At 43.3% G+C, this 20,349-nt stretch overlaps 2 protein-coding genes across 9 annotated transcripts in view; both read right to left on the reverse strand.

Annotated features, from left to right (window-relative positions):
• LOC119162994 (p38b MAP kinase) overlaps window positions 1–20,349 on the reverse strand; it is a 455,785-nt gene that overhangs the window by 151,264 nt on the left and 284,172 nt on the right. The window lies entirely within an intron of this gene.
• Window positions 10,382–11,079, reverse strand: LOC142784026 (uncharacterized). Its single transcript, XM_075882647.1, has 2 exons — window positions 10,792–11,079; window positions 10,382–10,702 (listed from the first exon to the last, which is right to left on the reverse strand). Exons 1-2 carry the CDS (start codon window positions 11,077–11,079, stop codon window positions 10,382–10,384), a joined length of 609 nt encoding a protein of 202 aa, XP_075738762.1.

Consider the following 20,349-nt stretch of genomic DNA (forward strand, 5'->3'; position numbering starts at 1 on the left):
TCAGATCTTGGTTTGGATGCTGTGACTTCCATGTTAAAAAGCACTCCAAAATCCACAGCGGAAAGTGGAAGGTGGGTTGCATCGTCCTCAAAGTTGACTTCCACAAGTCTCTCTCCAGCTGCTGGTATGTGCGAGGCAATGAGCACTCTGGAAATAAGTGACTGGAAAAGGTTTTGAAGGCAATCAAGCAGATGCATTTGATTTCCGTTTTCAAGTTGGAACAGCTTGTTGACCCTTGAGAACTCCTGCAACACTGGGTTCAGAAACACCAGATACAACTTCTATCTCTTCAAACAGGATCTCAGCATGATAGCAACGTTAATTGTCCTTGCACATGGTGAACTGAAGCTTGAGTTCATCTCGTGAATTTAGGATCCGTTTACAGCAGCTGGAGATGAAGAGCATCCAAGTTTCCGACAGCTGAACCAACTTTCATGGCTCTTTAACGTTTATCAGCTGGTATATTTTTCTGTACTCACGAAGTCGCTGGGAACTGTGCGAAAACCAACTGTACGAGCAGCCAACAAGGAATTCCAGGCTCCAAGGAAGCATTTCTACAGCTGTGCTGGCACATAGTTGAATGAAATGAAACACGCATTATACAAGTACGAGGTTCTCGTTCTTCCGGTGCAAGTGTGTACACAGAATGGTTCTTCCCAACCATAACGTTACAGCAATCAGTTCTGATTACAACACACCTGCTGAAATCCTGACCAACCGTGGTCAAGAAGTCCAGAAGGCTTTGTGAAATCTTGGCGTTTGAACCCTCCCGCGCTGACAGTCCCGGAAACGTGGTCACTAATTTATTTAGTACAGCACTGAAGTTGCAAACCACGACATCCACTTGACTTTCATTTGATACTCGGGGCTCTCATCAACCAACAACAAATACTCGGATGCACTTATATACATTAGTCCCCGAGCAGGCAGGCTGCAATAACTTTCATCAAAGCTTCGCGTATCGTTTGGTGAAGCTTTACGTCACCCGCTGTGTATGACTGTATCAGCTCACCGAGATGATCCAAGAAAATTATAGTCGCATGAAACGCTAAATAAGAAGCAAGCTTGAGCTTCAGTTCTGGTGAGATTTTTGGAGGCGACGACCTGGTGAATCCCATGGTGGTCAGAGATGCACTACAAAGGGGCTGAGAGTCATCATCATCATTATCAGCCCGACTACGTGCACTGCCGGACAAAGGCTTCTCCCATGTTCCACCACTTAACCCGGTCCTGTGCTTGCTGCTGCCAATTTACACCCGCAAACTTCTTAATCTCATCTGCCCACCTAACCTTCTGTCTCCCCCTAACCCGCTCGCCTTCTCTGGGAATCCAGTCAGTTACCCTTAATGACCAGCGGTTATCCTGTCTACGCGCTACATGCCCGACCCATGTCCATTTCCTCTTCTTGATTTCAGCCATGATATCCTTAACCCCCGTTTTTTCCCTAATCCACTCTGCTCTCTTCTTGTCTCTTAAGGTTACACCTACCATTTTCCTTTCCATTGCTCGCTGCGTCGTCCTCAATTTAAGCTGAACCCTTTTTGTTAGTCTCCAGCTTGCTGCTCCGTAGCTAAGTACCGGCAAGATACAGCTGTTATATACCTCCTCCCTCTTGAGGGATAGTGGCAATCTACCGGTCATAATTTGAGAGTGCTTGCCAAATGTGCTCCACCCCATTTTTATTCTTCTAGTTACTTCAATCTCGTGGGTCGGATCCGTGGTTATTACCTGCCCTAAGTAGACATAGTCTTTTAAAACTTGAAGAGCACTATTACCGATCTTGAAGCGCTGCTCTTTTCCGAGGTTGTTGTGCGTTACTTTGGTTTTCTGCAGATTCATTTTAAGACCCACCTTTCTGCTCTCCTTGTCTAACTCCGTAATCATGAGTTGCAATTCGTCCCCTGAGTTACTCAGCAATGCAATGTCATCGGCAAAGCGCAGGTTACTAAAGTACTCTCCGTTAATTCTTATCCCTAACTGTTCCCATTCTAGGCTTCTGAAAACCTCCTGTAAGCACACGGTAAATAGCATTGGGGAGATTGTGTCCCCCTGCCTTACACCCTTCTTGATTGGTATTCTGTTGCTTTCTTTATGAAGCACTATGGTAGCAGTTGATCCCCTGGGCTGAGAGTATTCACGTGTTTTTCTGCAGCCATGTGCTGAAGGAGGTCGGCATTGTTATGTTGCTGGGTTTTCGTGGTAATCCGATGGAAAAACCATACCGCTCGGCTGCTGGGTACGAACTGCTTTATTTTTGCAAAACGACGCCTGTTCATAAAATGCGCGATCCTTGCGCTGCATCCCTCCTGAAGGGAAACCTAACCCAATATCCCTTTCACTCTGGCCACCTGGCAATGTGACCGGAAGCCGGTGACTGCAACTCCAGGAGTGGCGGTACGCCCATTTGGCGGAAATGACAGTGTGTCGCTTGTGGAACATCACATCCCTTCCCTCTTGGACGGAGTCACCATAGCGATCTGGGGACTGGCGATGTCATTGCGGTTGTGATGCCGTTGCCGTGCCCAGCTGGGTCACTAGTTCTTGTGGCATTGGCTCTCATATTAGGCTGAAGCTAGATGACACAAGGGAGTCTGCTGTTGGATCTACAGGAGAGTCTGCCGGTAGATCCAGCATGTACGGAGCCAGCACAGTAGCCTGCCGAGTTCTTTCGCCTTAGTTTCCGTGCCCGCATGGCATGCAGTCTTCCGCCTGACTTTGGTCGACATTGGATTTTATGGTCGACATTGGATTTTACGTAGGTGCCTTCGAAACCTTCCTGTTCCACATTTAATCATCCAAGACCTGGGCACGAGCCTCTCCATTATCCTTCCTTTCATCCATGCAGGGCTGCCTCCGAAATTTCGGATAAATACAACTTGCCCTACAAGAATTTCCCTTTGGGAGCTACAGCCCTTGTATACGAGGGTGTTTCCACAGATGGATGGAGCTGGAGTTGTGTGAGCGCAGTGAGTATGTCACGCCCGATCAAAGTGGCTGGGTTTTTTCTGTTGCCATTGACACAGTGCTGTGTTGCTTAAGCATGAACTGTGCCAGCCTGCATGCAAATGTCCCTGTTTGGTTCTTGGTGAACGCCTGTTTTCTTTCGAACACCATCCTCTCTGCTTGGCCATTAGTGGAAGGATACTACGGGGTGCTTGTGAAATGTTTTACCCCATTTTTTTAAAGAAGTCCTCAAATTCTGAGGAAACAAAAAAACGGGTCATTGTCCGTCACAAGCTTTTTGGGGAGCCCAAACGTTGGGAAATGGTTTCGCATTTTCTCGATATTTGAATTTAGCGCATGCAATGCACTTCCAGCCATTTGGTGAACGCATCAACTACCACTAGCAACATCCTCCCTTCCACAGGGCCAGCAAAGTTCGCATGAATGGTGTGCCAAGGTGTTGTTGCGCACTCCCACTGAAGTGTAGGTGCTTTGCCTGGTGCCTTTTGGTGCTGGTAGCATGTCACACCATTTCATGCCACTTCTTTGATGTCGCTGTCAACACCTGGCCACCAAAAGTAACTTCTTGCGCAGGCTTTGATTGCAACAGTAAAAGAACTTGTTGTTGGGCTAGTTGGCATAACATTTCAAAAAATTAATTTGAGTGCAAACACACTACACATTCACGTACACACACACACACCCAGTCATCAAACACGTACAGCACTCACTTCCAACTGATTTATTTACAGCACTAATGCTTGAATATATACATGGGGCACATGTGCGCAATAACATCAAAAAAGGCCAACAACATACACTATAGATACATGCAGATTAGCATTTCACAGCTTAGAACCGATAAACTGGGATTCACGAGAGAACACAGGCAGTGAAGGGGCGCTTACGCATTAATCCTTATTTTTTTCTATCAAAACAGCCTCTAACATTTCACGTGCCGTTTTTCTTGCGCTTTTGCCAAGAATTTTTGTCTCCGAAAATCGCGCCTCACAACCACACGAAATGACATGCGCAACCAGGTGCACATACTTGTCATCTCGTTTTGTTAATATTTGGGCATGTTCCCCTAACCGGCCATTAATACACCCTTCGGTTTGACCAATGTTCACTTCGCAGCAGGATAATGGTATTGAGTACAGGACCCCCGTGAAACATTTACCATAGGCCCTCTCATGCTTCTTGCAGCCGCGCTTTTTGCTATGGCTATTACGTTGCCACGATTTCTCAATTTTCTAGGGTGCCGAAAACACCGTTGGTACGCTGTGCCTGCCAGCGACTTTCTTGAAATTGTGCGAGAACTTGTGGACATAAGGGACAACCAGTGGCCTAATCCTTGAGGGATCACCAACGTGATACCAAAGTAGGCCTAGGCCTCCCTCACTTAGCCTCGCTAAAATATACTCGAGATGATACCCGTGCTCACAAGCGTCTTTACCGCTGGTAATGATATCATCAAGGTAGACACTCACCCCCCGGAATGCCAGCCATTTGCTCATGTGCAGTGTTCATGAGGTGAAGAAAAAGAAAAGAATATATTTTGCGGCTTCTTAAGGAATAAAGATCAGTTGTTAGTCTGGGCTGGTCCAGTGTGTTCCTTTCTTGAGTGTCCTCGTATGTGCGCACCAAAGTTCCAAAATGCTAGAAGCGCCGACTGGTGTAGCAGAGCGTAGTTTCTCTGTGTTTTTTATAACAAACTGCGCGCCGGGCGATGCACATCATTTTCCAAAAAAGCACAAGTAAGCCCAAAAAACAAAAATGAGACAAGTGACCATAAAAGTTTGCAAGCGTCTCAGCGAGAAAACAAGCCCAAATTTGCTTATAAAAAGCGGAACTGGCAACCCTGACAGATGCGCGCAAGCAACCACCCGGATGGTTTACAGACTCGCTAAAATTCTAACATGAAGAGCTTCAACATTCACGGCATTGCAATGCCCACGACTTTTAGTTGGGGCGCTCATGTCGTTATCGAGCTTGCTACCTCATCCAAAAATCTACATTGCTACCTCATCCAAAAATCTACATTTGTACTGCTTTATAATTGCTCCTTCATGCTTTGCTGCTTGTGCACTGCGTAAATTTGGCAGTCTTTTGTCATCCACGATCTCGTGGCCGCTAACACAAACTTCGTATCACGCACGCTGTTTCATGTACATACTTCTCGCGACATGCAGAATGGCAGCTAGGCCTAATAAGCATAAGTTGGTTTTCAGTAGCGGACACATGCATGGGTGTCGGCAGGATTTCGCCTCAAGGGGTGCAAACCCAGGTTGCATCATGCCTGGGGGAGCCCATGGTTGCGTGCAGTCTAAGTTGCAGTTTGGTATGGAATCAACGAAACTATTTGCTGTGGCAACACTTGAAGGGAAGGGATGCGTATGGTTTATGCAAATGAAGGTGGCACGAGTAGAACTCGAATGGTCGCTCGCTATTGCGACATTGCCATGTCTTGAAGTGGGATGGGAGCCTGTGAAATTAACAAATCGGTGTCCATCCACGCACGCACGATTTCGGACGTAATGTGACATAGTTTCCGTGTAATGCACATAATCTAGGCGGTCTTAAGAGCAGTCGGCCAACTTCCTCGATGACGCTTTCTTTTGTTAGACCGACCTCCCCCCCATCTTTAGCGTTCATTTCGTTGGCAACGCGAGTCTGGACATTAAATATTTTTAACATTCAGCAACTTAAATTGCCAGACACACATTACATGCTTTCTTTCTCGGACACGCGAGGCTGCATGCCCAACACATTTTGTGCAACTGCGGCCCTTGAAAGAGTTTGTTTTAATTATAGTGCCGTACCGTTTATAGGGTGGATATTCACAATTCCCGCGACTTACGTTATAAGCGGTCTATACTTAGTAACTTTAGTGACGATGGAGCAAGAAAGCAGTTTCTTCGAAGGTGACGAAGTGTTTGGTTAGCTTTGAATGCTATATAGTTTGTATGCAATTTCAGAGTGGACGCCTAGGTACGGCTAAGATGTTACCGCTAAGATGTTACCGTTTCAAGGGTGTCACTGTGAAGAAAGTGTGTTGGACAAGTTGTATTCCACCGAAAAATCTTCACAGACTGGCATTTTTCAGTGCTTAGCTCTGTTTCAGATGTAGGACAGCAATGAAGTATGATGTTACGGGGATCAGCCTGCAGAAAATGAATATCACTGTCATTAGATATTTTACAATAAATTACAAAGTCGCCAGCAAATAAATACATTGTAAGAGTAACAGCAGTAGCTGAGTAATTTATATAGATTACAACAGCAGATGGCAAAGTACTGATCTTTCAGAAACCCCAGAACCAACAAGCGCAAATGCACGAATTCAGTTAAAACTGCAGGATCGATTTTTAACACAATTAGTATATATAAGAGCAGTGAATGGTCAACTTTATCAAACGCTTTAGCAAGGTCAAGAAATATACAGTCATGTAAAGAAGCAGAGCACCAACAGGAATGCCAATCATTAGTACAAGAAATTAGTTCAGTATGACGAGAAAAATACTTTTGAAAGCAACGATGAGTTGAAGAGAAGAAGGCATTATCTTTAAAAAAATTAGCAAGATAAGGTAACATTATTTGTTCTATTATTCTGCATGGTATACATGTTGTTTATTTATTTATTTATTTAGTATACCTCAAATGCCCCATTACAAGGTGTTAAATGAGGGGTGGGCTGTGGTACAGAATTCTTTCGATGTGGGTTTTGAACAGAACTGGGCTTGTGTGGAGCATGACATCGGGTGGAAAATCATTCCAATCCTTTGCTGTTTGAACAAAGAACGAGGGAACGAGGGAAGGTGGGCAGTTTTGCGGTTATGCGTAGGATAAGCAGTGTTGCGGTGGCTAGTACGAGAAGAAATTCGATGCGCGGGCAAGATACTGGATGCATCAGACAATGAATGAAAGAATTTGTGAAAAAGGGTTAGTCTAACGGCCTTGCGTCACAATTCTAGATTCTGAAGTTGGGCCTGGTCTTTCAGATTAGTGACACTTGAGTGATATGAATATTCAGAGTAAATGAACCTTGCGGCCCTATTCTGAATAGATTCCAACATTTTAGATAGATTAGATTGGTGCGGGTCTCAGACGGCGCAAGCGTATATGAGTTTTGGGCGTACTAATGTTAGGTAGGCTAAACGTTTTACAGGAGGAAGGACAAGGCGTAAATTTCATCTGAGGTAGCCAAGAACTTTATTTGCTTCGTTACAGATGTTTATTATGTGAGGTGTCCAATTAAGATAGGAAGTTATGTTTATACCTAAATACCTATAGGAGTCCACAGGGGACAAATTAGAGCCGAAAATAAAGTATGTTGAAGCCAGGTAATGTTTCCTACGGTGAAAATAAATGACAGACATTTTGTTAATGTTTAGAGTCATTAACCAAGTTCTGCACCACGTTTTAATTGTTAATAGATCATTTTAGAAAATGCAGGAGTCATTAAGGTCATTAATAGGGCGATAGATGACACAGTCATCTGTGAATAAACAGATACTTGACGATATATTATTAGGAAGGTCGTTTATATAAATTAAGAACAGGAGGGAACTAAGGACTGTACCCTGGGGTACACCTGCGACTACTTGACGGCGCGATGATGATACTTGGTTGGCACAAACAAACTGTTCACGATTTGAAATAAAATTTTCAATGCAGTTTAAAACGGCAAGGTCAAGGTTTAAGCGTGAAAGTTTTAATAAGAGGCATTTATGGGGTACCTTATCAAAGGCTTTTTCGAAATCTAGAAAGAGAGCGTCAACAAGGATATTATGATCAAGACATGTGCTGATATCGTTAATAAAAAGCGTGAGTTGAGTGTCATATGAGAGGCCTTTCTGAAAACCGTGCTGACTGGGGTGGAAAAAATTTACAGACGAAAGAAATTGCACGGTTTGAGAGTAGACAATATGTTCCATAAGCTTACAGCATATGCATATTAGTGATATTGGATGGTAGCTGGAAGGAGATGATGACGGACCTTTCTTGGGAATTGGAATGATCTTGCCGACCTTCCAGTCTCGTGAAACCACTACAGATGACAGTGATTAATGAAAAATATGAGACAGTATAACAGCAGAAAAATGTTTAAAGTTTATCAGAACTTTATAATTTATGCAATCAATTCCAGCTGATGACATCACTTTTAATGACTCGATCACTTTAATGATACCGAGAGGTTCGAAGATGACGATAGGCATAACAGGGAAATCATGAGTGGAAGCACAAGGGAGTACGTATATCTTCGGGTTCATCGGTGAAGACAGAACAAAATATTGAATTTAGTGTTTCTGCGACATAGAACTCAGGGATTGTAACATTTTGTGGATCGCATAACGAGATAGGTTTCACGTGAGTTGGGTTAATGGCCTTCTAGAACAGTTTAGTGTTAGTGCATATCATGTCTGGGAGGGTAGACGAGAAGAATGTTCGCTTAGCATTTTAAATCATGGATTTGTAAAACTTTTAAGTATTACGATATCTTTCCCATGCTTGCTTAGAATTCGAGGCCTTAGCCGAGCAGAAATGTCTCTTCTTTTTGTTGTTAAAGCGTTTTAATGCGTTGTTGTACCACAAAGAAGTAGGACGTTCTCTAATGATGATGGTAGGAATATAGGTGTTTATTAATTATTGCATTTTCTCTTTGAAAAGCTTCCAGTTTTCGTCAACAGACCGTTTCCAAAAATCTGAGAGAAACCAATCGTAAGAAGAAGAAAGTTCATTATTCATACTTTCATAATTGGCATTGTCGTATAGTGTTATTCTTTCTTTAATTTTGGGGTGGTTCAGCAAGTTGTATTGGAAACTGGCATGAATGACTGAGTGATCGCTTAGGCTGGTTAGATTAGAAACCGACGAAATTTCATCAGGCTCGAACGTTAGGAGTAAATCTAGCAGGCTTGTTGAATTATGGGTTGTTCGTGTAGGAAATGTTATCACTTGGGATAAATTGAACCTTAGGCAAATATCTAAAAGTCACTTTCAATATTATTTTTTGAAGTCGTTAGTGCTAAGCTGGGCCAAGTTATTGAGGGGAAACTGAAGTCTCCGAGTAGAAGGAAAGGGGAACCGATCGATTCTGAAGTTGCCAGTTGGAGAGCATCATAAAAATTTCCAATAAATGAGGGATCGGAGTCAAGGGACCGGTAGCAAACGCAAAATTGTAATGGGTGGAGCGGCAGCTTTGCAGCGGATGAAGATAATTTCGAGGCAAGAAGGAATGTCTACTGCGCAGCATTGCAAACTATGGTGAGCAGCAATTAAGACCCCACCCTCCCGTTTGTTTTGGAAATCGCAGCGGAAAATATCAAAATCAGCAAATATAGGAAGCAACTCTGAGTCAAGCATAGATGAATTCAGCCATGTTTCGGTTAGTACTACTAATTTACCCTCGGTAGCCTGGATGAGACTGTGCAGGGAATCGCTTTTAGGCAATAGGCTCCTAATGTTAGTATAGATAACTGAAAGAACGTTTTCCTATTGAACATGGGCTTTAGTGGGTAGCTATGGTGCACGTGGTAGTACCGTTTGTGTAGTTGGTTTAAAAATGTAAGTCACCTCGTCAATGGTTAATTTGCAGTATACGAGCTTATAAGGTCGGGACTGGGCTTTGCCAAATTCGATCAGTCGTTTGTGTATCAGACAGGTGTTGGGGGAGTAATCTTTTGAAATGCTGTGCGTAGTATTTTCAGTTTTCTTGCGTTCGATAGAGTACGGTCTTTATCTTTGAAATGCGTGAATTTTACAATTATGGGCCTATCTTTGCTAGGATGGAATGTTCTCAGTCGGTGTGCGTGTTCAATATTGCGTGGGTTAAGGTCAGGTTGAGGGCAGCTTTACAGTGATCTATGATTAAAGCATCCGATTGGGCCCACATTTTGCGTCCAGAATCTTTGTGTCCATAAAATATAAAGTTATTTCACTGGGCTCTATCGTTGAAATGGTCAATACTGCAAGCTAGTTCAGCGATTTGTTTGGAATTTTGTACAGCGATGAAACAAATTTTGTCGACGTCTGCTTTAAAGGTGGCTACGTTCGCACAGTCTGCTTCAATTTTAGCAAGCCTTTGGTTCTTGTTCTCAAAAGTTTTATCATACTGGGACAGTGTAGACTGAATGCTTTTCATTTCTTTTAAAAGGGATAATCGACCTTCATCAAGGGCAGACAAGAAGTCACCAGCTGTTTGGGTGGAGGATGAAAGGGTAGTAGGGCCTGGGTTTTCTGTGGAGGATGAATGGGTAGTAGGGCCTGGGTTTTCTCCTATGTCTGCGGAGAGCAGCAACAGGTTTAGTAAGTAGTAGCAGTAATGATAAAGGGCACCATAGCAATACCGCGGGCTCGGCAACACTATCAACATATCATGCCGTGTAGGTTTGGCAAATATGGAGTAGCGGTTCGTTACCTGCATGAAAAACAGGCGTCACATGTGAGCGTTCGCCATCGATACGTTGTTGCCGAGGCCACTGGAGGGGCCACGGGTGACGCTGGTGCTTTTATAGTAGCGGTGTGGCGCCAGTGTCGGGCCAGTGACGTGGGAACCACGTGACTTCAGGGAGTGCAGAAGGCGGGGTAGAACAGGCGGCAGTATTGCGATGCAGTGGTCTTGAAGGGGGCTGTCAGTGAAGGGCGGTAGTGGCAAGTCGATAGGGTGCAGTGATCGCCGGTGCAGTGAGACCAAGCTTCCGTCGGTACCATGAGGCTCCGTGCGGAAGACTGTCGGAACACCTGCCCAGGCGACAATCTGCATGAAAAACAGGCGTCGCATGTGAGCATTCGCCATCGAGACGTTGTTGCCGAGCCCACTGGAGGGGCTACGGGTGACGCTGGTACTTTTATCGTAGCGGTGTGGCGCCGGTGTCGGGCCAGTGACGTGGGAACCACGTGACTTTGGGGAGTGCAGATGGCGGGGTAGAACAGGTGGCAGTTTGGCGATGCAGCAATCTTGAAGGGGCTGTCAGTGAAGGGCGTAAGTGGCAAGTCGATTGGGCGCTGTGGTCGCCAGTGCAGTGAGACCAAGCTTCCGTCCGTACCGTGAGGCTCCGTGCGGAAGACTGTCGAAACAACTGCCCAGGCGACAATCTGCATGAAAAACAGACGTTGCAGGTGAACGTTTGCCATCGATACGTTGTTGCCGAGCCCACACCGCTACTATGTGAGAGATATGGGATGATAGAGGGATTATGTTTGTCGCTGCCGTTATGTTCTAAAAATATGGCAGCAGTTCTCCAGTGTTCAGGTAGTACAGTCATGATATGATCGTGAAAATATGCCTTTCAGGATGATGAAGCTATATTACTTTGTCTTCATTAAAATTTGCAATTAATGCCATCAATACCATGAAAACACCCCTCCTGCATGAACCGGCATATTGGCCCGCAGTATCAATAAATAAATAAATAAATAAATAATTTATTATATAGTAAAATTTCATTTTATCAATAAATGTGACGGTTCCTTGTGAGTGAAACGAGATGGACTCCAATGCGAGATGATAGTTCGATTGAAGCTCAGAGCATTGGAATCACTGGTGGGTGCAAATAGTGACACTTCACTGGTATTATTGGGTTTCTTAATAGGTTTTTATATATAATGAAAATATGAACTTTCGACGGGTGATAAAAGGCCAGGCGAGCTAAGAGTCATTACAACGTCAGTTGCGAGCTCCTAGGTGGTCAAGTGGTATTTTAGAGTGCCAGGAAGGTGCAACAGAACCCTCTACTTATAATAACGTAGCAGCCTGGCATGCAACGACCAAATTTGCTTCGCATGCAGATGCCGGACTAATCTTAATTGTATATTTACTTAAAATGCGTGATGAAGGAATCGTTAAAAAGAAGAAAAAAAAGAGGTCTAGGGTGTGGCCCTACTGGCGACCACCTCCCAGTAATGCACTTCCTCACCAGGGAAGGATTGGCCACCCTGGTGCAGGACTTGGCCACTACCTCCCTTACAAAAGTACCCAGCGACTGTGAAGCAACTGTTCACAGCGGTGCACTCAGACCTGCAATGCAGCAGAGGGTGCTAACACTCTCTGAGTCCGGACAGGCCGTCATTGAAATCTGAACATGGTTACGCTCAACACTAGAAGGCTATCTAGTGTACCTAGTCTAGTTGTGCTATTCAAGGAATCAGACAGTGTTAAATTGGATTTAATAGGGCTCAGCAAAGTTAGGAGGACAAGTGAGGCTTATACAGCGCTGAAGAATGGACACGTTCTATAACTATGGGTGGGGTTTCTTATACACAAGATTATCGCTGGCAACAAAGACGAACACTGACATCAGTGAGAGCGTGGCAAGTATCATAATCAAGATTAACAAAAGGAACAAGATGAAGGTGATACAGGCATATGCCCCAACATCGAACCATGGTGATCATTTGGTTGTGTTGAACATTTTATTCAAGAAAAAAGGCAATGCAATGAAGCGTGGGCACGAGCGGAGAGCTTGTGCCTGAGGGGCGCCGAAAGAACTTTTTGCCGGACACTGGACGCATTTGTTACTTCTCTGAGCCACTAAACCATTGTTTTGCTCACTCCACCGGCGAAAACACTTTCCTGTTACATTTTATGGTGCCGAGAAACCCGGGACTCTGCGATCCATGAAACACAATGAAAGGACTTCGCCCGCAATGAAGATGGAGCGCATCAAAGGCAAATAAATGGCTCAGCGAGCTCTGCACACACCTTTATGAAACGAAGCACGGCAACTGATGGACTCCAAGCAGTTCGATTCATCAAACCTTCGTGTGGTGCACAACCGGCTGAAGGCATACAACGGAGGCCCGTGAGCGCTCAACTTGAAACTTGAAGCACATCTTACCGACGACTAAGTCGCAGAAAATTATGCCTCCGTAGCAGAATATGAAGACAACACTGCTGCTACGCTGGCGTTGCTCAGTCACCACATAGAGGAGCTGAAGGTGTGGACGTCCAGGATCCTCAACAGTGCGGCAACCAACATCACAAATGAAGCTTTCGTCACTGCAGGTAGTCCTGTCTCTGGCGATCAGATGACCCATGGGTTCGTCGGCTCTCGTTGACCTAAACTTGAGCTGGTTCACTTATGATGATGTTTGATGTTTTGTGGCGCAAGGGCCATTTCATGGCCAAAGAGTGCCAGTTCATGTTACTAGAGATATGAACAATGATAAGTTGCTGTATAAGGGCCATAAAATTCCTCCCGCTAAGGCGGGTAAAAACGTAAAAGTAATAAAATTATGACCATGCCGTGAAAGGTGTGTGCTGTTAATGGATGACAAAAGTTTGTGAAAATAAAAACGATAGTGGACATGTATGGCATTAGCACAAGTGCCTCACTCATTCACACCCTTGCGTCCAAGAGCCGTGAGGCAAGTGCTTTGCTGAGTGTAGCCACCACAGCGGAGACCTCTTTAGAGAGGTCGTGCTATGGGATTCCCGGGTATATGATATGAAAACTACGAACCTCTCTTAAAAAAGCTAACAATGATTTATGTGTAAAAAGTGGTTCCCTACCGATGAACATTGCAGGATGAAGTGGTATCTGCTGTCGGTAGGGTAATGAAAAGTGTTGTCTTCTTAGCGTGTCTAACTCTTCACACTGGATCAGAATGTGAAGTACGGTGAGCGCTTTTCCACATCTTTTACACAAAGGTGGATCGCCACCAGACAAAAGAAATGAATGTGTAGTGTATGTATGTCCTGTTCTTAACCTTGTAAGTATTACTTCTGTGTGGCGTGATTTTGATACTGGTGGCCATTGACCAAGTTGCAGCTTGATGACATGCAATTTATTACCTGTGTGCGTGTCCCATGTGCTCTGCCAATAACCCCCTAGTTTTCGTTTTAGAAAAGCTTTCTAGTCCAGTGCAGGAACTGGTATCGATGTGTTGCTAGCCGTTTTGTTGACGGATCCAGCTAGCTGGTCCACCAGAATGTTGCCTTGTATTTCATGGTGTCCTGGCACCCAGCAGACTACAACATGCTGCTTGGAGGAGTACACTGTGCATAGGAGTGAATAAAGCGAGACAAGGACAGGGCTTTTGTGCTTTTTAGGTGTTTTCAGAGCTTTTACTACGCTTGGGAATCTGTATATATTATTGCCTTCTGTAGTTTTGTTTGTTTAACGTGCTTAACAGCCGCAAGTACCGCATAAGCTTCACCGGTGAAAATGCTTGCATCAGAGTGCAGAACGCCGGCTTCCAAAAAGGATGGGTTGATGGCTGCGTACAAGACAGAAGTGTTAGACTTTGAAGCATCCGTAAAGAACTCAGGACATGTGTACTTATGTTTTAGTTCAAGGAAGTATGTCTGGATAAGTGCAATCGGTGCATGCTTCGTAGCCTCCAAGAAAGACGCGTCACAATCTATCGCCTGCCACTGCCACGGTGGGAGGCATACTGCGGGAGCCATCAAGCGGTGTTCAAGTGGCACACCGGTTTCCTTCGCTAGACCCCTCACACGGAGTGAGTAGGGCTGTCTTATAGAAGACCGTTTCTCAAGCAAAGCAAGGCTTGACATGTCATTAATTGTGGAATGTGATGGGTGATTCTTGTCAGCACTTACATTAAAATATTATTTAAAAGACATGAAACATCTCTTTAGGTGGAGCGACTCTTTGTTCGATTCCACATACAGGCTTTCCATGGGGCTAGTGCAAAAAGCACCCGTAGAGAGGCGGATGCCTAGATGATGAACAGAATCAAGCATTTTAAGGGCAGTAGGTGTCGCAGAGTGATATGCTATTGCCCCATAGTCTAGGCGGGTATGTATGAGGCTTTTATATAAATTCATTAAACACTTCTTGTCACTTCCCCATGTAGTGCGTGACTACACATTCAGAACATTTATAGCTTTTATGCACTTGTTTTTCAAATACTTGATGTGTGGTATGAAGCTTAGCTTAGTGTCCAATATTAAGCCTAAGAATTTATGTTCAGTATTAACAGCAAGACATTGCCCATGCAGTTGAATATCAGGCTCGGGATGAAGGCCTCCCTTCCAGGAAAACGAGACACACGTGCTTTTCTGTGCATTCAGCGGGACCCCGTTTTCTTTTGCCCAATTGGAGACTTTGTTCAGGCAGAGCTGAACCTGCCGCTCACATATGGCCAGATTACAAGACTTAAAACCGAAGTGGACGTCGTCGACATACGTGGAGTAAACGATATTTTGAAGTTTGAAGTTTGAAGTTTATTATTATTAACAGACTGGCGATACATAAAATGAAGAAGACGTTTTACAGACTAGGGTCCCATAGTCCGAAGACTGTAGGGGGACCCACGATGAAGAAAGCATGTAAACAAGTGCAAAGGCAAATGGCAAGACAATGTAATATTAACAAAACAATGCTATAAAGCAACTATAGAAAAATAACGAAGCGATAAAACATAGTAATAACCACAACTTCAACAAATACAATCGCTAAGTCAAAATGCAAAAAGGACAACATAGAATAATTTATAGTGATAGAAGATATAATTTCAAAGTTTTTTTGAATGTATACAAGTTGGATAGAGACTTTATATTTGGTGGAATAGAGTTCCATAATGAAATAGCTGTGAATGACAAAGACTTTATGCCGTAATTAGTGCAAACTCGGGGTAGTAATAAATTTCGCTCCAATGCGAAGCGAGTGCGGTTAGTGTTTATCAATAAGTCACAGTTGATGAGGTCGAAGGGTAGCCGACGGTGAATTATATTAAAGAACAAACAAGTACAATGAAATTCAAATAACCTACTAATACACAGAATATTGTATTGTCTAAGCAAAGAAATAGCGTTCGAACGACGAGGGCTGAAAGTGATAATGCGGATTGCTTGGTTCTGTATATGTTGTACAGATGAGATGTACGAGTGATAGGTGTTGGCCCAGGTAATTATGCCATAGTTAAAATGACTATGAATAAATGAGAAGTAGAGCGATAGTAATGCATTAGTGGAAAAATATGGCCTAGCTTTAATCAATGCACGAATACCAAAAGCAGTCTTTTTCTTTATGTCTAATAAGTGTAGACCAAAATTAAGGGTTATGTCTAAACGTACACCGAGAAAAGAAACAGTATCACAAGCATGGATAGTATTAGGACCCATAGTTATAGCAGCAGATGTTAACAAATGTTTATGAGCAGACCTGAAAACCATGAACTGAGTTTTCGAGGGGTTTATCGTTAGATCATTGTTGTTGCACCATAAAACTACATCGCTGAGTACAGAGTTTAGTTTTGATATTAAAGATGGAACTGTTTTGGCCTTACATGATACTGTGGTGTCGTCAGCGTACAAAACACAATGTGCAGAGCAAATGACGTCAGGGAGATCATTAATATAAATAATGAATAGGAGGGGGCCAAGAATGGACCCCTGCGGAACACCTTGATTGGTAATCTTAATGTTAGAGTAAGAGCCACCTGTAAAGACCACATTTTTTCGGTTAAACAGGTAACTTTTCAGAAAATTTAAAGCTGGTCCAGTAATACCATAAGAATCTAACTTATTGAAAAGAATGGAGTGATTGAGCGTGTCAAAGGCTTTAGTTAAATCCAAAAAGACTGAACCCGAGAAGTTACCAGTATCAATGGAATGTTTGATGAAGTCTGTCAAAGAAAGCAGAGCAAGGTTAGTGGAGCTTCCATGACGAAAACCAAACTGGGAAGGTTTTATAACATTAAATTTCGAAAGGTAAGAACTAAGACGCTTTACAAACAGTTGTTCAATTAGTTTACTTAATGATGGAAGAATAGAGATAGGCCTATAATTTTTAATATCATCTTTATCGCCTTTCTTGAAAATTGGTATAATTTTTGCACGCTTTAATGAGTCAGGAAAAGAACCTTTAGAAAAAATGAGATTGATTATATGGGTTAAGGGCTGAGAAATTATATGAGCCACCATCTTTAAATGGTGTGCACAAATGTTATCCAGACCGGGAGAAGTATTTTTAAGATTACGAATAGCTGATACTATTTCGTCAGAGGAAGAGGGAAAGAGAAAAAATGAGTGAGGTAAGCGCGGCAAACTAGGTGAAGGAACATTTTTTGAGGAATTGGATGACGAACAAAAATACTCAGAAAACGCATTAGCAATGTCGTCAGAGTGACAATAAGTAGCGTTATGGTGAATGATTTTCGTTATGGGCGAGTTAATTGTAGGCGAATTCAAGAATTCATTGAGCAGTTTCCACTGTTTTTTATGATTATTTTTGTTCTTTATAAATTCCTCATTATAATAGCGTTTCTTGGCAAGTTTTAGCAAAGAGTTAAGAGTATTACAGTAACTTTTATAGCGAAGTGCCAAGGCGATATTAAAGGGTTGTCTCTTAACTTTCCTATAGAGGTTATCCTTCTTTCTGAGACTGGTTAATAAGGCAGATGTCATCCAAGGGCTTTGAGGCTCTTGGTATTTCTTGTTATAAGCAATAGTGTGAGTACTAGAAGAAACAGCTTCTGAGAATAAAGAAGAAAATGTATCAACCGCTGATTGTGGATCAGCTTGCGAGCTAACTTTGGACCAGTCACAGTTTGAAATTGCACTGATGAAATTGTCTTTGTCAAATCGCAGTGCAGTAAAAATTGTGTTGATTTGAGTTATAGGGCTATCAAATGTGATGAAGATGGGATAATGATCGGTAATATCGACATCAACCACCCCGGACACTCTAGGATTAAAGTTACAAAAAGCATGATCCAAAAGAGTGTTAGAGCCACGTGGGTTGGATCTAGTGTACGAATCGATGAGGCACGTTAACCCGTACCCTAGAAGGCAATCATTATAGGCACTTGTAGTTCTTGAATGAGAATCTAATAGGTTAATGTTGATATCGCCTACCAACAATACATTTTTGTTCTCCATTGATAGAGTGTTCAGGACAGTCTCAAGAGCCGATAAGAACTGGATAAATGAGGAGGAAGGTGAGCGATAGATGCAAGCGAGTATTAAATTTGTTTGATTATGAGTAACCTGTGGCTGTTCAATTTCTATCCAAACTGATTCGCAATAGGGGATGGTAATATGAAGGTCCAATCTGCGAATATAATTAATGCCAGAAGAAATGAAAATGGCTGAGCCACCATAGTTGTCAGATGCACGATGACAGTATTCAGATTTGTACGACGTAAAACCATATAGATTAGCATCCACATCGGAAAGCCAGGTTTCTGATATACATATAAATGAAAAAGAGTGTCTGGTAGAGTGAATGAAACTATTAATGTTGTCGTGATTCCTTCGCAAGCTACGTGCATTGAAATGAACTAGAGAGCGTTGATTGTCAGATAGAAACGAAATAAATTCTTCAGCAGAAAAGGACATGATTGACAAGTACTCGTCAAGGACAAAAAAAAAAAAAAATTAGAAAAAGAGAGAGAGAGAGAGAATTGTCCCTAGAATCGATAACACGCGACTTAGTTGAAAACCCGAAGGTCGTTCTCAGACTTTAAGATGAACACTTTGCTGCTGCTAGTCTGACGAGCCTTAATCTGGCAGTTGTCCGTCCATAAAAACTGCCAGCTCTTCTCCTTCTTAAGAGCTAGTGCCTTAGAAAACAAGCGTTTGTTCTCGACAGTAAGGTGATCATTAACGAACACAGCAGCATCAGTGGAACCAGAAAAGCCAATTTGGCCAGTACGTAGACGGGCTTTGCGAGCCCTACGAACAAACTCGCCTTTCTTCTCGCGGCAACAAAAGCGAGCGATAATGTTCTTCTCCTTAGACTTTGTGGCCACACGATGGACAACGTCCAAGTCAGAGGGAGAAACAGAGCAGCCGATGGCATTGCCAATGGTTTTCACGATTGCAAGGCAATCTTCATTTTGCGTGACCGGAACACCCTTTATCTCAACATTATTCAGTCGAGAATACTGTTCTAGATCAGCAACTTTTTTTTCCAACGCCTCATTTTTTGCGGAGAGTGCGCGGTTCGCAGTCACCAGCTCGTCCTGCCTCACCCTCATGTCATCAAAAACATCACTTAAGTGCTGAACACTTTCCGCCAGAGTTGCGCATTGATCAAGGCCGAGTTCATGTAGCTTGTTAGAACACTTAGAAACAGGGAGGGATAGACAAGCACAAAGAATTTATTTTGATAATAAAAAGTGTGCAACTAAGTACATCTCCTTGTGACACGCCTGTTTCTTGGACAAATGGTTGGGAAAAAATGCTGCCTACTCGAACTCGGAATGTCCGGTTTGACAGGTAACTTTTGATTATAGTAAGCATTCTGCCACGTACGCCAAGGTGGGACAGGTCTATTAGTATTCCAAAGTGCCATGTTGTATTGTAAGCCTTTTCGATATCGAGGAACACAGAGAGAAAGTATTGTTTATAGACAAAAGCGTCTCTGATCTGTGCCTCGATACGAACAAGGTGGTCTGTGGTGGATCTACCCTCTCGAAACCCAAACTGAAATGGGTCAAGTAAATTGTTTGTTTCAAGCAGCTTGCAAGTGAAATACGCCTATAACTCGAAACTGAAGAATGGCCCTTGCCCTCTTTCAAAATGAGAATAATGATAGCCTCTTTCTAGGAAGTAGGGATAGCGCCAGAAAACCAGATAGCATTGTACAAATAAAGTAAGTTTTTTTGAGTTTCGACTGGTAGGTTTTTTTAAGATTTCATACACCACACGGTCAGAACCTGGGGCATAATTACTGCAAGAGTTTAGAGATGTTTGGAGCTCAGCTAAACAGAAAGCTTGGTTATATGCCTCGTATCTAGTACATCTGTGTTCGAGTTTCTGCTTTTCTATTCTTGTTTTGTATTTTTGGAAAGCGTCAGTATAGTGTGACGAGCTGGACACCAGTTCGAAGTGTGCACCGAGGAAGTTCACCTGATCTTCCAAGGTATCACCCTGTGTGTTTACGAGTGTGTGTGCATTGTTTTCTTCCTGCTACCCTACCAACCATGTTCTAGACTTTAGCCTCCTGTGTGTATGAATTGATCCCTGACAAAAACTTTTGCCAGCTTTCTCTTCTGGCCTGCCGACGTGTTCTCCTGCCTTGAGACTATTTTCTTAAAGGTGTCAAGATTTTCGGCTGTCGGTGAGTTCCGAAGCAATTTCCATGCTCTGTTTTGCTGTTTGCGTGCGTTTCGGCATTCAGAGTTCTACCACGGCACACGCCGTTTTCCAGGGTGTCCGTTTGTTAGTGGGATGCATTTTGTTGCGGCAATCAAAAACTCTGTGATGTAGTTGACAGCAACATCAATGCTCAAAGTACATATGTCACTCCAACCTAAACGAGCGATGGTATAAAACTGTTCCCAGTCGGCTCTGTTTATGAACCATTTGGGAACACGTGGTGGAAACTCAGTAGCTGTAGTTGTGCTCAAAACTACGGGAAAATGGTCACTTCCGTATGGATTAATGATGACTTTCCACTGGAGTAGAGGCACAAGAGACGGCGATACTATGCT

Source organism: Rhipicephalus microplus, unplaced genomic scaffold (genome assembly GCF_043290135.1).
Source record: "Rhipicephalus microplus isolate Deutch F79 unplaced genomic scaffold, USDA_Rmic scaffold_13, whole genome shotgun sequence".
Lineage (NCBI taxonomy): Eukaryota > Metazoa > Arthropoda > Arachnida > Ixodida > Ixodidae > Rhipicephalus > Rhipicephalus microplus.

Coding starts and splice junctions, on each gene's coding strand:
- LOC142784026 (XM_075882647.1), bottom strand. CDS start 11,079: ATGGCAAACGTTCACCTGCAACGTCTGTTTTTCATGCAGATTGTCGCC. Junction 10,703..10,791: donor GCCACACCGCTACGATAAAA/GTACCAGCGTCA, acceptor TTTTTCATGCAG/ATTGTCGCCTGGGCAGGTGT.